This window comes from Phalacrocorax carbo, chromosome 4, assembly GCF_963921805.1.
Source record: "Phalacrocorax carbo chromosome 4, bPhaCar2.1, whole genome shotgun sequence".
NCBI lineage: Eukaryota > Metazoa > Chordata > Aves > Suliformes > Phalacrocoracidae > Phalacrocorax > Phalacrocorax carbo.
Genome location: NC_087516.1, coordinates 76,192,255 through 76,210,157, shown reverse-complemented (window position 1 = coordinate 76,210,157; position 17,903 = coordinate 76,192,255). Strand labels below are relative to the sequence as shown.

At 40.2% G+C, this 17,903-nt stretch overlaps 1 protein-coding gene across 1 annotated transcript in view; it reads right to left on the bottom strand.

Moving 5' to 3' along the window:
• ANKRD50 (ankyrin repeat domain containing 50) overlaps positions 1-17,616 on the bottom strand; it is a 43,536-nt gene extending 25,920 nt beyond the window's left edge. Inside the window, exons 1-2 of the mRNA XM_064450494.1 lie at positions 17,448-17,616; positions 15,004-16,283 (exon numbers count right to left, since the gene is read on the bottom strand). Coding sequence (XP_064306564.1) covers positions 15,004-15,482 — 479 coding nt within the window. The 5' untranslated portion in view covers positions 15,483-16,283; positions 17,448-17,616. The remainder of the gene's footprint in view (positions 1-15,003; positions 16,284-17,447) is intronic.
• Positions 17,617-17,903: the final 287 nt, after the last annotated feature.

Genomic DNA, 17,903 nt, shown 5'->3' with positions numbered 1-17,903 from the left:
ATGAGCAGGTTGACGCTATGTATTTTGAAGTGGAACATATTTGCAATATGTGCTAACAAATACAATATGTTCTAAACTACTCAGTCTGACATACAAAATACTGCGTCCCTACCAAAGGCAAAGAGGAGGAGAGTACAGGAAACAATGCAAACATTTTTGTGAACATGTTAATATAAAATAGTAATTTATGCTACACAAACTCTCCCCGTTGTTTTTTAGTGATGGAGAAGTCATCTAGTCCAGTTCCATGCCTACAGCCAGATCAGCTCTACATCTGTCAGCCCTAAGAGATAGTAGCCTAGGCATTCCTGAAGACTTCCACTCATCAATACCCTGTCTCCCCATGCTTCAATATTCTTATAACTGAAAGTTTTCCCCCTCCCCCCATGTCTTACCTTAACCTGCTTTCCTGCAATTTAAACCTTCTATTTCTTGCCCCATTACTTGTGTCCCATGGATAACACAAGGGTCATTACAAGGAAGCTGGTGGTAGCCAAACTTTATAACCGTTTCCCTCTACTTAGTCAGGCAGACCATTAAGGAACATATCTAAAAGAGGCAGACGCAGGACAGACCTCTATGAAACCCAAGATGATGTGCTGTGTCAGTATGAAAATGAACTACTGATAATTGCTCTCTAAGTCCAGTTACTCAACTCTCTTTTTGCATGTAGCCAAATACAGTTCTACCTTGCACAGAGCCTGTTTGCATGAGTCTCATGTAAGTATCAAAGCCTTCCTCGAGTCAAAATTGACATTTACAGTTATGCTTTATCCGCAAACACTATTACTCTGTCTCTTACAAAAAGAGGTTAGATTAGATTTGTCAAAACAAAACCATGTCACACCATGTTAGCTGTTTTTCAACTCTTTATCTTCCAGCTGCTTGCAAATAGTTTGACTGATTATTTGTTCCAGCATTTCTTTTTTCCAATTGATATGCTTCTAATTCCCCAACGCCTTTTTGTCCCTCTTTAAAGCAAGGCACTAAACACACATCTTTTCCCTTCAAGTCTGAATTTTCAGCCATCCTGATAAAGATAACCTGCCCTTTGAACATAATCAGTAACAGTTCATAGACTGAAAGCATCTCACCTGTTCTGTGAGATTGGGTTTGTTTTTTTTGTCAAGGCTATGTTTTTTCTCTAATCTTGCTTCTTTGTTGCTAGTTTTAATTCTTAGCTAACTGCAAAATGACTGTTTTTAGGAAAGGGCAATATACGCAAGCACTGAACATTTTAGCCTTCCCTGTGCTATCAGTTTTTCCTCCCCAGTGAACAGCAGACCAATACTTGGTGGATATTGCCTTCCTTCTGCTAACATATGTATGGAATTGATTTTTACCAAACAAAAGGCACCTCGCAGGAAACATGAACAACACACCTTGAACTTCAATTTTGCCCTCATTTTCACATCACTCCTACTTCCATATTCAGTAGTTGATCTCCTTACTTTCTGCAGTCTTCCTTCTAATGTTTAACGCATGAATGATGAGGAGCTCAGTTTGACTAAACTGGACATTTAATATACTGCTTTGAGACTTCAGTGTTCTTTCCAGCTAATTCCTTTCTTTCATTATACTTGTCTTCAAGAGATCTTACCTACAAATTATCTGAGGTCACCAGTATCTCCAAGTCCCCTGCTTTTAATTTTTCCTTCTTCTTCCTCCTCTTCTAAACATCATGCATTTAAATCATTTCATAGTCACTATCTCCCAAAGTTGCCTTTCATTTTCTCAGCTAGCTCCTTCCAACCCGATTGAAGCAAATTTATGTCTTCCTGCTATTTTTTCCTCTTTGACATTAGAAATATGGTCACTGACAGACTCCTGCTTACATCACACTTTCCCCGCTGATGTTCATCTCCTATTTGTTCTATTATTAAAATTTTTCAACTATATAGGCATTATTGTGCAAATTCTATGTCTTGGATAACCCCCATCTGGTATCTTAAAGAAGCTTAGCTTAATTGATCTGGCTGGTTTGGTAGAGTAAAATATTTGTATTTTAGGAAAGACATTATTTGGAGGTGTGGGAATCTCTCCTGGTTACTGACAACTACTACACTTCGCCAAAGCAGGTAAACTCTTAGATACACAAGATCTACAACTAATAGCGTAATTGGTAGGTAGTTTTATTTACAGTACATAAAAGATAACACTCGTACCAACAAACCTTTAAGTAGATATCACACATGTAAGACTATCACCACATGTAGTGTATATTTTATTAATAGATTTTTTTTCCAGTAGCTTTGTATTTAGTTTACTCTAGAACTATAAGCAAGCTGATGATATACAAAGCAACTCCAAAACAACCTCCTTTTTTTTTAACATACCAGTTATACAAGTTATCCTGACAGATCTTTTAGAGCATTTAAATCAGCCTTGACTTGGTACTAATATTTCTAGTTCTGCTTGTTTACCCCATACCTTTTTTCCATTAGTATAAAGACACCTAAGGCATTTGATTACCTACCTCACTTATCTTCCTCTCTGTCCGTCTCATGACCCTATATGAATAACCCTATTTCCCCTCCTCCTCCACCCTCAGTTTTTGAGCCATTGCCCAAGTTGCTGTTATTTATATTTACCCCTGGGATTTGTCATCCACCAGGTGTTAAGAGCTCTCTTTTATAGGTTCAAAAATCACTGCTTTTCTTTGTATTAAGCATCAATTAAATTCTCATTGTTTCCACAATTCAACCTCTTCCTTATAAAAATAATAAAAAGGAAAAAAAAAGAAGAAAAAGAAAAAGGTAGGAGGTGTCAAGGAAAGTACACTTTACATCAAATGCATGAGATGAAAGCATCAAATCAAACTCACTGGAAACTATTATTAGTTGAAATGAGAGAATTACCTATCCTGAGCCTTATTTTCCATACCTACAAAGTTACAATAATAACTTACTTTGTAAATATTCAGAAGTCTGTGGTTGAAATGCAACATGTAGGAGTGGGGTACCACAATAAGAAAACTAACAAGTTTATATATGCAACAGAATGTATTAAAATTACAAAGTTAGTTTTAAATCATTTATGAAACCAAAGGTACAGCAAAATAAGATATATAGTCTTTTCAGCTTTCCTTAGTAACTACCTGGTTCCTTAGCCATATAAAAAAATAGTATTTTTTTTTTGTTAAACAAAAATATATTTTCTTCTTTGAGCAGTGTTATCTGAACACAGTAGTATGCAACTGAATCAAAATTCTTGTAGCTTTACAGGCATTTGAAGTTGTTGGTATTGTTCCCTGTTTTGGAGATAGACAAAAATCCATTTCTTCTGGCCCAATTTATGCAGAGCATAAACACAACCAAAGAAACAAATACTGCTTTCCTTGTATAGGACTGTATTTGCTGACATGTGAGAAATGCTAGCCACAAAAAAAAAGAAATAAAAACCCCCAGAGGAGACCGGTAGAAAACTGAATACATTCAGCTGTGTGGCTTTGTCAGGCTCTATTCTAGTTTACTGTCCAGCCAGCCCTATGTTCTATTATTCTTTGACCATGTAACAGAAGACAATAGCATAATGCACATGATACAAAAAGTCACTCATTACTGCAGTTCAGTCTGACAATCCCCAACTTAAGTTTTCCTATGCATTTTATTCCGAGAGGAAAAAAATACACTACTGACTGGGAAGCACAGAGAGGTGCTGCAGAGGCTATTTCAGCAGTAAACTGTTTCTTCAGAACAGGGGGTTCTTGAATTGCCTGCCTGGAAGAACCAGGATAAACAATATACGTTTTGAAATCTTGATCATTCCCTAATCAAGTTGCTCTGTACCTGCCGTTCTCATTTCTTGCACATCATCATAAAGCACCCCACACTTCAACTGTTGAACTGATTGCAGGATATACTGTCCAGCCTCATTTTCAGAAAATCCTCTGCACAAATGCCAGATGAAAAGCTGTTAAGATTCTACCTTACTAGTCAAGCACTTAAGACAGCTTTCCTCCCATGCTTGCGTTACCACATACTTTTTAACATTTTATTTTCTCAAGTAAAAGGGACTACCCTAACCTTTAATTGCACTGTCTTAGTTGAAGAGGCAACAGATGGAGCAGCTTTCGTGGGTCTAATTCAAAATTATTCTCCCATACTCCCCAAAGTAGAATCCACAGCATATGTTCCTCGCACATCGCTCTGGGTCCACATTAGTTATCCTGTGGTTTGTGGGGGTTTCTTCCCCTCCCCTGGCCCCGAACAGATACAGATTGTTAAGCTGCCTGTAAATCTCCTATTGATCCTTTCTGTATCTTCTCTGTAATTTACTTTGAAAACCATTGTTAGGTTAGCACCTGATTCTATTATCTTACAGCAGTGATGCATTTAGCTTTGGACCCAATTCTACAGCTTTATATTTAGTAGGATCTATTTTTAGCCTTAACTATAATAGAACAAGTGACACAAATTACATCCACCCATCCTCCTCTTCTCCCCTCCCCCCCCCCCAGCAATTTATACACAAAATGTTTGCTGTGGATGGCAACTCTTAAAATAGAAGGAGGTACTATGGAGAAAAAGTATACCTGAAATCGTAAAAATCAAACTTAAAGAAAATGCGCAGTACCTGCTACAAATCTTCCGGGGAAATAAAATAACCTTTTTTCTTCATTTTTTAAGTGAAAGTAAGTGGAATGAAGCTGAAGCAAAGGAAGTAGCAACACACTCCAATACAAAATAAACCAGATGAAACCAAACTGATGCACCTACATCTGTCAATGGAATGCAGTAGAAGTTTCAAAAGTTTACCTGTTTCTAGACTAGTCAAAACTAATGCGTGTCGGCACCACTGCCATCACTTACACCGTGCACTTACCGGTGCAACAGCGAGGCAACGGAACAGGAGAGTTTGTAATACTCTTCTTTCTTAAACTCATTGTGTTGTTGACTACTTAAGTTTCCATCTGGTAGAGCTGATATTCTTTTGCTAATTCATGGCAATTTACAACCATATAGGACACAATTTCTCTTATGGCAGACCTATAAACAGAGCTTTCTTCCAATGTCCTGTTGAACTCTACTTCATAAAAGCATAGAAAAAGGCTGGACAGCTTAGTGATTATATCCCACTCACCATGACTGCAGGAGAGCTAATGTAGTTAAACCTAGACTTGCTAATTAACTGTTTTAAGATGGAAATCATGCATAAACCCATTCTTAAGAGTTTTTTCTCATGAGGTTTATTCCTATCTGCCTGTTACTGTCATCTCTAAACTGCTGGTATTTTCCTTAGCCAACTAGAGCTTCCGAGCAGTTTCCTGTTTCTTCCAGGACAGCTCCGTGATTCTTCGAATAAGCTTAAATAAGATGCTGCTATGCTCTCTCCCTCTTAACCTCTTTGATCTACTAAGATATCACGGATCTTTAGCACATAAGCTTGCATCTGTGCAGCCAGATGCTCGTCTCCCCTTCTCTTCACATGCACCAGTATTACCAAGTCTTATTAGTATGTGACAACAAAAAAAAAAAAAATTCAGGAAAAGATATTATTGATGGGCTGCGGACCAAAAGTCCACACACCTATCGTTCTTTGTTCCCATTCTTCCTCCACTCCCGTCAATTTAAACAGCAGCATCCAAAACTGAGCCAAAAAGTTTGATCTCCCAGCAACAAAGACTTTTCAGTCCTTGTTTTGTATGAAGGTACCTGCAAACATGCATGCAACATAGAGAGGACTTCAGTTGCGATCGTTTTGCCCCTTTCACTTTATCAGCTATGTAAATTTCACCATTTGCCTTCTTTTCTTTATCTCATTTTCAGTTGTTCTTTCATGCTATCCCATCACATTTTGACCATCATCAAGCTCACCAGGAACCTCCCCACCTACATTCGTTGCAGCACCTCCTCTGCCGTACCTTTGAACACCCATCTACAACTCAACCCTTATTTCAAAGTAACTATTGTCTTAACTTTTTTTCTATCACACTTGCCTTTTTTCCTAATTATGTCTTTTTGAGCAGCAATTCTTCAATCATTAAGTGCTTCTGCATTAACTATTCAAAACATTCCTGCTCCTAGACAAAGACAGAAGATTTCTCACCATTCCCAGTGTATTGTACACATCATCACGCGGAAGAAACTGAAACCTCTTCAATGCATTGCTTCACTAACACTTTCTGGAGGCGATATTTCAATACTATCTTTTCCCAGTATATTAGACACACTAAGTCCTTTCTACTTCACAATCCGCCAAATCCTTTTCATTTTTTTCATTAAAAAGGAAGAAAAGAAAAGAAACTTAAACCCTTGCACAAGCTATGAACATGTGCATAGAAAACTGGAGGGAAGGGAAATAATGAACAAGTGAGAATTGGCATGAAGGTCCATCTAACTAAACAGCTTATAGGAAAACCTGTAAGGTTTAAGACTGAGCCACATAGATTAAAGGCAAAACGTTAATACCTATAGAAGTAGAAGACAAAAAGGTCTGTGTAAGTTGTCATTATTAAAATGCCTTAGGGAAACTTTCTTATGGTAATTTAAACTGAAAAGGTTAAAACCTTAAATGGTATTATGTTCAGTCTGTATGCAGTGCTTCCATACAATGAAAGAAGAACGTACAACTTGCTCTTGCAGAAACACTAACTGTTGCTATGTGACCCGTTAACTCCACAGATTTCAGCGAAAAGCCTAAAGAGAAACACACCACAAAGTACTGAAGCTTTAAGCAACACTCAGCTTTAAGTCTAGAGAGTACCAGAGCACAGTGTTTTCTATGAAAACTAGCATCAGTTAAAAGTCTAAAGCATCAGTTACACATTACACGTACATTCTAGGAACGATAAGCTCCATCAGAGTCAAGATGCTCTCACAAGAGTGAGTTTATGAAATACCAATTCACCTTCTGCAACTTCACTTTCACTGAGCTGGAAATACAAGCTGAGTTGGCAGATTCTTTTTAACCTCTTGTGCATGCCCTTACAAAAACAGTTTTTCATCTCACCCATGAATTGGTATGGTTTTCAGTCAGTATCCTGCCTCTATTATTTCTGAGTATGAAATAAGTCATGTTACTTAATAATTACAGTGTAGGTAAAAGTATTTACTAGACATCTCTAATATACACGACAAATATGTAAATACTTATAAATTAACAGACTCCTACCACACAAAAGTGAAAGTCAGCACAGAAACCGTATTCATAATTACTTGAACTGTTGTAACTAGTAAGCTACGCTGAAGACAAGTAGGATTTTACCACACATTTAGCATTAATACACTGGAGTTGTTCACCTCTTCAAAGTACACCACCACACGGGAGACAGCATTAAGGTTCAGTGCAATACATTTGTTTTGTACTGTTCCTTACTTCTTTCATACAGACTGTCTTGTTCACCATTTTTCTTCATTAGATTTCAAAAGATGTTTTGATCTTGCAGATATCAGTTTACATGTAACTGTTTCCTATAAAGAGTCATAAAAGGCTTTGTGCTGTGAAGTCTGTCTGCTATTTTTAATATTTTATGTCTCTCACTACACAATCACTAAGCGTAAGCCTCCCCAGTATGGGGATCAACCTACTAGGAAGCTAAAGACTGTAAAACTGCCCAGTCTTTCTGATGAAATCAATAGGAGTAAAGTTTTTAAAATTAAAAGGTACCTCAGCCACTTGATGTTGGAAGCACGTATTTTTGACACAAACCTCCTTCACCAGAAGTAAGATACTAAAAATCAAAATCAAATTGTAATTATTCCATTATGGTTGAGCACAGATAACTGTCAGTGATAAAGAGAGGCATGTGTCCCTTATGTTTCGGCATGACTACGTTTGACAGTCTTAAGTTTTCCAAAAATCAGAGATACTTCAATCCTTTCACAAATCTAGACTTAAATCACACAGAATTGAGAGCTTGTCATTCTAACACTCAACTTCTGCAGAATCTCAAACTGAGACTAGAAACAGGCAGAAGGCTGCATCACCGAGAACCTCCCTTGCTAGAGCACTGCTTGCACTGCCCCTTTGGCATGCTGTAGGTGCTGAGAGCTTGAACAACTAGTCAACGCGCCACAGGAAGTCTACAAAAAGGTACCTAATGCAAAACAACTTGCTTTTAATTGAAATTAGCTTGCTTTTAACTGAAAATGGTTACAGCTCCTACTAAAAGCAGAAATCAACCTTGTACCAGATCAAGCTCCTCTGAACTAAGGTCCAACTAGCTTCAGGATTCTAGTCAAGCATAAGGCAAAGATGTAAGAATGGACAAGATTCTGGGAAAGTACAGAAGTAGAATGTTGCATATTTACACATCTAAAATGTTGCTAAGAAAAAATCCCTTTAGATACAGAAAACTTCATTAAGCTAAGGGATTTTTTAACGTCACAGTCTTAGGTGTGACCTCTGAGAAAAGACTAATAAGTTGGAATTATTTAATTTAAAGATGAGATGAAAGAGAATAAAGCAGTATTCAAACATATAAAAGGCTGTCCCAAAAAGGAAAGAAAGAATCTACTCTCCATGTCTCCGGAGAACACCGTAAGTAGTAACAAGCTCAGATTATAGCAAGAAAAAAACCTCAGGTTAGACATACAGAAAATTTTTTTCTGATACGAATTGTGCAGCGTAAAAGCAGATGAAGCAAGCATCTCTCAGAAACAGACATGGTTTCTTCTGCCTGGGGAAGGAGATGGTGGACTTGATTTTCTGAGGTCCCCTTCCAACCTCCTCTCTCAAGGTTGAAATCAGTCACCTGCATTTTGAGCTTCACATGTGGTAAATGAATAAACACACTGGAAATTTAACAACTTTCTTATTTAAAGGTCTTGTAAATTAATTCATTATGCATCCAGATCTTTCTTCACATGAAACAGGATACAGTTAGTCCTTGGCTTTGTTTCTACCATTTATAGCTCTACAAAATTAGAGAGTCTGACAAGATGTATGTTCACACCCTCCTTGTAACCGTTGCAAAGCTGCAGCTACCAATATTGTACTGGAGCTGCAGAAGCAGAGGGAAAGGTGGTGTAGCAGCCCTTTCCAGAAGAAAGAAGATCAGAGAAAAAGACATAGATCACTTCCAGACAGTCTTTGAGACTTGGGTGAGAAAAGTCAAGGTGTTCTTTTCTATAAAAAGATTAATACTGAATTACTGATGTCTTATACACTAAATTGACAGAAATCCCAGCAGCTTTCAAGTTTCCAGTAGCCCAGGCTCAGGCATTTATAAGGGTCTTCAATGTGCTGCCTCTCAGTCTATCTTTTATTTCAGTCTCCCCTAAGCTCACAGTAAAACCAGGCTTTTACTAAATTTAAAAAAATAAATATAAAGCAAGAGAAAAGTAGCCTGAATATCACATGCTACCACTCACCCACTCCAGATCAAAATTAATGCTGCTTATTTTCACAGCAGTCACAGAACTTGGGTGCTGCGAACAGCAGCGGAAGCACGTACACTTGTTAGTTCACTACAAACTGAAAGTTTGTAGGGTAAAATATCAAAGAACCGAAGAGGACCTGGCCTTCAACTTTGCAGATTTACTCCAAAAACCACTTAAGTTTCTGCAGTTAAGAATAAGCTATTCTAAAGCAGTGAAAAGCTCACTAATTAATTGTTCAAGAAAGCCTACACAATCCATGATAATTTTAATTACATTACCGGCTTCAAAGACAGTACAAGGAGTTCTAAAAAGAACAACTTCTTGACACTTCATCTGTTATCACACAGAACTCAATTTCTAGACATGTTCCTTCATCCATACTAAATAAATGGCAAGAAAAATGGCATTTCAGTGCTGCAGATTCAAAGTCCCCGGACAACAGTCACAAAACATTTGCTGAACAAACCTGTGTTTTTCTACATTGTCAAACAGTCCACAACTTGAAATAAAACTTGTTTCCCCTTATCATTTAGATAACGATAAAAGCTCTCTCAGTCACCTGCAATTTGCAACTTTCTGATCACATACCACTCTTGAGGGAAACAGGGAAATAAAAAGAAAAAAAAAGTTAGTAGCACAGAAAGCCAATGCAGGTGAAGGGCCGGGGTGGAAACGCTTGTTAGCATTGGTTACAAACCAATTTTTTATTTACTTTGAATTCTGGTGTTTATGAGATTTCCGTCATATTGCCAAACACAAAACACCAGAGGCTCGATCCCTTGGAGTTCTCCTCCAAACAGGTAAGAGCAACTTCACATAGATAACAGCTATTGGCACAAGATTTGTTTTACTGTAATGCTGTCCAAACAAATGACTCATACAAGAGGACTTTCAATTTTAATCAACATAAAACCTTGCTTCAGACTCGCAGTCAGCATAAAACCTTACATGTCCTCTCACACTTTTTACAGATATTTGCATATTCTAGAGAACTATAAAACTGCTTTACTTTTTATATCACTTATTGGTCGCGCTCCATTACAATGCAAACCTGTTGTGCACACAGACATGTAAGAACTGTAACACTGATACTTAGTACAGTTTCGTAAAGCGCTAGGGTGTGGAGAAACTGCAACATCCAACAATTCTTTATTGACATTATTTTGATGTTTTGGTGTGGATGCCTCTTGATGTCTGTCCAGCTTAGTTAACTCTGGGGTTTCCCTTTTCAAGTACAAGTAGCAGAGATCAGAGCCAGAAATAGAAGAAAAGCTGTGATTGTCTGGGAACCTGCAAAAGGAAGCATGGCACTCAATTTAGCACCAGTGTGCACAGAAAAAGAAATAAATCTGCTCTCCTTTTTGAAAAAAGGACACTTACGTTCTGGGGCATAGTTTCTATTGTATTAATTTTTGGTAAAGAAGACGTAACAGCAGCTTGAGAAAACTTCTATGAAGTTCTCACACAAATTTGTTCAGCTGCTTTTTTAAAAAAAACTATTGTTCTTTTCTTGGGTCCCTACTGATCAGGGACAGCTACTTGCACAAGAATGCAATTTCAGCAATGCAAATAAGTGGAAACCTGAATTCACAGCTTCATTTTTTCCCCCAATAAAAATCTCTTTGATGAGACCATTTTATATTAAAGTAATTGTATTAGAAATACTTTAGTAATAAAGTTTTAGGACACTTCACAAGTAAAAAGCAACTGAACATTATTGACCTAAACTCAATAGGTAAGAAATCAGCATGTGAAAAATTTCACAAGATTTGAAGTTTCTTGAAAAGACATGCAGAACACAGCAAGAAACTTCAATTTTGAATGATAGCAAAGCAGCCTCATCTGCACCAACCCGCTGGGAGCTGTGGAAATTCACCACACACTAAAGGTAAGTTTAGTGCAAGCTTAAAAAGATTCTGTTATTTAACAGAAATGTTCCATCTCTAAATCCTCTGAAACCAATTCAGGAGCTCTGGTCATGGATGTCTTTCAAACTCAGAGCAATGGCTGCAAAGGAAATCAACTCTGCAGGGTAAACTAGGTCTACATTTCCAGTAATGTCCACTTTCTGGCTGTGAATTAACGAAGCTCTGCCTTCCACCACTAATCCTCACAACACATGGGAATTAATGTGCCTTCCCCTCCTGTCTGAAGGTGCTTAATGTCATCTCCTTTGTCTGAAAAACATAAACCAGGATCATACAGGTAAATGTCTTTTTACAGCCCAGTTTGCACAAATTTCAGCCTTATTCATCGTTTATATCATAGTTCCTCTATGTCCTCATGGCCTTGGATAACCGGGAGCTGCCTGTATTCCTACCAACTGCTGGAAGTATAAACTTGCTGTGGCAGAACCAAAACCAACCCCCACTCACAACCCTGGAGATAGCATTGCAAAATTTGGGTTACTCTGATTTTGACTTTTCTATTTAAATACGAAAGAGTAGCCTAACAGACCTTTTCAATTACATTCTTTCAGTTTAATCCATCATTGCTTTTTACTTTTGGAGTCTATAACACACACTGACATTTCCTTTACATTTTCTGCTTCACTTTCACATAAACTTTGAATGTGAGGCTTCAGCATTCTCCCTTATGTTTAAGACCGCCTTCTGCTCCAGTACTGCATGCGTGAGAAGAAAAGTGCCTCAGAAGCGGTGCTCTAAGTAGCAGTTCTTTCTCCCAGCTGTCAGTGCAGCAACAAATGCTCATTAAATACATTTGTATAGATCAGCCCTTCCAGCTCTTCAAATCTGCAAGATCTGCCCCTGAAAGACTTTTTAGGACATGTTAAGATTATAAATACGTGAGATTTTTAAAAGAAGACATTCAAACAGGAAGAGGGAAGTCTTAACTCTCTGGGTCATCACTTGCACATGTATCGCTCTGACCATCAGGGTTGCTGAAAACCTATTTAAAAAAAAATTCTTCAGAAAAAGATTCACTATTTTAACTAATGAACTTTATGTTGTTTATAAACTGGCATGTTACAAGGCAACAGAGAGTTTTTCTTTCTTATTTTTTCTAGGACAATTAGCACAAAAATAGACTGGTGTAATCTTGTTTAGCACTTATGAAGAGAAGTCTTTCCATTTTAGGCCATGAATACATAGCTGGGCCTGGAGCAGCCATGCAGAGCAGAGCAAAAATTTGATGGTGTCTTTAAAGAAAGATCTTTCCCTTCTTCTACTGAATAAAGAAAATTAAAATAGGGTAGAATCAATGGAGCATTGAGATGAGAGCTCTATGCTGTTTCAGTGCCTTTACACAATGTGAAAGGCGATCAGCTGACTTAAGTCTTCCTAGAACTCATTTCATATTATAGCAACTTTCACTTAACAGAAAGCATATATAAACACACCAGACCAGAATACCAAAGTGCTTAGTGATAAGTTTTAGAAAACATGAAAAATACTAACTTGTATTTTTGTTAAACATTTCTTGCATGCTTTATATATCAAAAAAGTTTAATTAACAAATGATCAAGGTATTTGATGGTGGGAAGGGGGTTGCCAAGTTCCTCTTGTTTGTGGACAGTGAGTGTATCATACAGGCAGCAGAACAAGCTCGTGGTACTGCTGTCAACAGCCATCTCCTGGTCCCCTGCCACAGTGCTGAAAACTTATATTCCCAGTACAGCACCTTGTCTCTAACACCTCATCTCCCTTAAATCTGAAATATGAGAATAAAGACCAAGTACCACAGCGGCTTTTGAGAGCAGGAGATCAGGGAAGGTGGGCAGCAAGGGAATACATGAAGGGCCAACAAAAAAAAAAATAATCTCCTTGATGGAAGCTGTTGTACTACAACATTAGTATTTTCAGTGTAATTATTAGAGTTCACAATCACTGCTGCAAAATTTGATAAGGGAAAGACTAGTACCAGATGTTGTGTCATATTTTATTTTTCCAGGACAAAACCAAGAAACCTGTACATTGACTTAAATACTCAAACAGCCCATCATTAAACCCCGTGTTCATAAAAAGCAGTCTTAACTTAAAAGTCTTAACTAAAAAGCTAAGCCTGACTCACAAGTGTCTTTTATATTTCTATATTGCATTTCTGTCTAAAGACACTTACCTAGCTCCTGTTCTTTGGAGTAAGGCAATCACGTTTAGAACAGAGGAATGAATCCAGTTCTTAGAGAGAACTTGCCTGTGCTAAATTAGTAAGATTTCCTTGTAATAGACTTTTAAACATAAACAGGCTCTTACTCACCAGACTAATCCACTTCCATGATTTTAAAAGACTGCCTAAAGCTAGATGGCCAGTCTGCTATTCCATCTATAGACACTGAATTTCACCCAGGTTTTAGTCATTAGAAATTGAGAGGGCTTAATACTTCTGAAATTAGGACCTTAATAGTTGCTCGAAGTTACATCTTCACTTAGCAACAATCAAAAAAAAACCATCCAGATTTAGTCTTTGTTTAGACAATTTGTTTTAAGACGCTACACTGAGAACAATGTCGACTTGCATCCTGTTTATTCAGCGGGCAAGGACGTAACAGCCATCAGAACTGGAAGGCTCTTTTACACCACCATGACAATATCAGCAAGCACTACAGTTCAACCTCAGTACTTGTTTACCCAGTCTTAGTAGGCAGGAAAAAATAAAGAAAAAAAAAGACACAGGGAAATTTTTTTATACTGCAAACATCATCCAATAAACCCTTAAGTACCACAAAAGGTTATGTCACTACACCAATAATAAAGAACTTAGTTTAACTAATATTCCAGGAAAATTTTATACCAGCAACACAATCAAGCTAAGCTCTGTTGCTAGAGGCAAGCCTTATCCTTTTTGATTTTTCCTTCATTGCGACCCAAAAGAATAAAGACCAACAGACACGTGCTCATGAATCCTGTGCTCAAGACAGCACATTGTTCTAAGTGATCTATGGATATACACTCTTACATACACATTAGAGTCCTTAACAGAAACAAAATTCTCAGTGACACACTAAAGAGATTTTGGTTTGTTAGGGAATGCTAAGTGAAAAAAAAAAAAAATATCCGTTCAGCTTAAAGAGCTGAGAAACCTTATAAGGGGCAGGGCGAGACCCTTGATAAATTTCTGATTCACTCAACACTTTGGAGTACTTATAAGTAGCAATAAGGATTTTACATAATCTCTGCATATTGTGAGAAGCAACATAAGGAGTTAATTGACATTCTCCTACCACATATTTTTAGACAAACATAAAACCAACGTGCTGGATCAGACCCAGAGATCCATTAGTCCAGTTTCCTCTTCAACAGAGCACAATATTGGAAGCTTTTGCGAGGGTCCTATAAGGTCTGTTTCAGATCTACGAAGGACAATTGCCCTACCTTTATGGCACATGAATGCCACTGACTAGCTATCTTCCACTTTGAAGTCAATTACTTTAAAGTCTTTCCAAAACACCGGTTACAACTGAAGTTATTAAGATACAAATGTAAATAAATTCACTATTAATAATAAATTTTGTTTAAAAAGTAAATATTTATTTACGTCAGCTATAAGGACAAACTTAGATTTTTCCATGGTAGGTCTGCAAGCTCTGACAGAGACAACAAGCCATGAAACAAACATGTTTTAAACCATCTGCATCGTAGACTCTTTGGAAGGAAGACCTAAACATTTCTTTTTTATTTGGGTTTTGTTTTCAGTAGGGTGTTTTTTAATTTGTTTTTACCTTTTAAATGCTTCAGCAGGGTTCCTCTCACATTCCCCGGGTTGCAAGAGACTTTGAATAGCAGGATCTCTTAGTTTGTCCTCATATCCCTGGATCAGTCCACTGCGGCAGATTTGTGTAACTAAACCTCTAATAAACCCTCCGACACACAGTGTGTCAGAGTCTTGGGCCCTGCAGAAATGGAAGGCTAGAGCCTGACGATGTAAGCCTCTTTGTAGGTTTGCAGGTGAGCTTGGCCACAGTAACTCAGTACAGAGGGCTGTCTTCCCACTACCGGGCCCTCCTACCAACAATATACCCCAGGCAGCTCCTTTCCCAGAGACACCACCGGTATTATTCCCAGAATTCGCTACAAGAGATGGTTTGTTGGCAGCACTACTGCTGCAGTTAGCTTTCTCCTGGAGGCAGTGCTGAAGCTTGTGGAAAACCCACTCCCTACAGTAAAACGGCTTCCCCTGCAGCAAGCTGGTTTGAGCCATTTTATAAAGCTTCTTCTCTTGGGTTTGTCATAAGCAGTGGTACACCTTCAACATCCCAGAGCAGGGAGATACGCATTCATCTTGCACAGAAAAGTCTTCTGCACAGAACTTGACAGAGGTTAAGGTAATCAATTAACCTTTCTTGTAAAACTTAACAGCCTCTTCTCAGGAAGGCTGTCACTCCATTTGTATGCTTTATTATGATTAGCATAACACAATCACAGTTCAGCTGACATCATGAAGCGGTGTCTGATACCAACGCTCAACGATACTTCTCATATGGCTCAAAAGTTCATACAGCTCCATGGCTGCATCTGTAGTTTATGCAGTCGTGCGTGTTCCCAGTATACAGGGGAGACAATACATCTGGAAAAACTGAGGGAAAGCCAACTTTTCAGTGTATACTAAATGCCTTTCAACTCTAGGCATTAATCTCTCTGGATATACATCCAGAAAAAGCTGTCCATAATAAAATGTTCCTTCTGGGAATTTTGTAGAGAAAGTGATTTTTCTTCAGAGTACTATATACATACCACAAATGTGGATAAGTACCACTTACTAAGAAATGATCAGTTTGGACAGCGAGCTTTGCAGACTTCATACATCTGGGCGAGTGTCTGAGAAGTGCTTCAGATTATGGTTTCTTATGCAGTATAGAAGACAAAAAGAAAAAAACGTTTACAGCTTCTTATTTCAATACGTTTGTAAGTGTCTTCTTCAGGAACTTGGATTCTTACTGAACCTGTTCTCAGGTATCTTAATCGCAAGATGTCAGAAGAGACAACATCTTCCCCTAGAGCTCTGAAATAAAGAAGACAGCACTTTTAACCCTACGTGCAAGTCATAGTTCAGTCAACTGCAAACGCAGACAACAAAGAATAAAGTCAAGGGCTGTTATTCTTTATTTTTGCTTGTACAGTTAATCTAAAAAGCTTTCTCAAAGAAATTGGTTGTTACAAGGTACGATTGGGCACATATAAAGAAAACCATAACAAAACCCAATAAACAGACATGACAGGGGCCTCAAAACCACAGGAGCAATAAGCCTTGCCTTTTCTCCTGAAGAGAACCGAATATACCCATCTATACCCATATATACCTATATATATGTACACATACATAGAATATATTCATCTTAGAAATGTTCTTCCTAACACGGCTTCACCACCAAATTCTCTCTTCGCCCTATTTTTCTACTACCGGCTACGGGTTTTTTTGGTTTGGGTTTGTTTTCTTTTTTTTTTTTTAAGTTTATTTTACACGGGAGAGCTGCCGAGGGCTCTCTGCACACTTCTTTGTTCAGGACCGCCGGCAGCCGGGCGCCCGGCAGGCTCCGGGGTCACGGTTTAACACCCCCACCGCCGCCACCCCACGCCTCCCCGCTGCCCTGGTCACCCTGTTCCCCTCGGCCGAGCCCCGTCCCCACCGTGACACCCACGACAACCCCCCCTAAACAAACCCCTTTTATCCCGGGCTGGGCTTTAACCCCACGCTCCGGTTTCTTTCAGCAAAGGCACAGAGACACACACGGCTCAAAAGTCACTTCGGCGGCGCCCTGGCAGCCCCATCGTCTCCCTTTTGAGAAACCCCGCAAGTGAAGCGAGCAGCTGGGCAGCCCCCCCCGTCCCCGCCCGCCCTTCATCTGCTCCTCACACCCCCGGCGCGGAGCACACACGCCCTGTCCCCCGCTCCCCTCCCCCAGCGCACACACACACACGCCCGGCTCCGCACAAAGATCCCGGGCACAACACCCCCCCCCCCCCCTTCCCGCACACACACACACACGCACAAGCACAGCCCCGCGCACCGGTGTCAGCCCCCCGCTCACCTCAGGTACAGCCCGCCCCGCCCGCCGCGCAACGGCCGCCCCGCCGCCAACCGCCCCAACCGCCGCCCCGCCAGGGACGACCCGCCGCCGCCGTCACCGCCAGGCGAGGGGCCTCCCCGCCGCTGCTCGCTGCTCACCTCCGCCGCCGCCCCAGCGGCTGCCGCTCCTCCAGACTCTCCCCCCGAGGCGAGACGCGCCTCTCCTCTTCCTCCGAGCCCCGGGGCTCCCGCCACCGTGCCAGGGCCGCCGCCACCCCGCTCCACCGCCGCCTCAGCCCCTATGGTACTCTCCTCCGCGCCTCCTTGACCCCCCTCCGCCCGGCCCCGCCCCTCCGCCCTTGGCCCCGCCCCTCCCCGCCCTCTCCGGCGCCACGCCACGCCCCTTTCCTCTCCAGCGCGTGCGGCGGCGGCGGGGGCGTTGGGGGGGGGGCAGATGCCGCCCGACATCTGGGGGCGAAGTAGTCCTCGGCGGAGGGAGACGGGCGGCGGGGCCCCACCACCACCGCGGTCCGGCCCCTCCACCGCCCCTTCCCGCCGCCCGCGGGGCTTTGTCCCGGTGCCCGCCGGGCCGCCCGCGTTTCCTCAGCGCCCGCG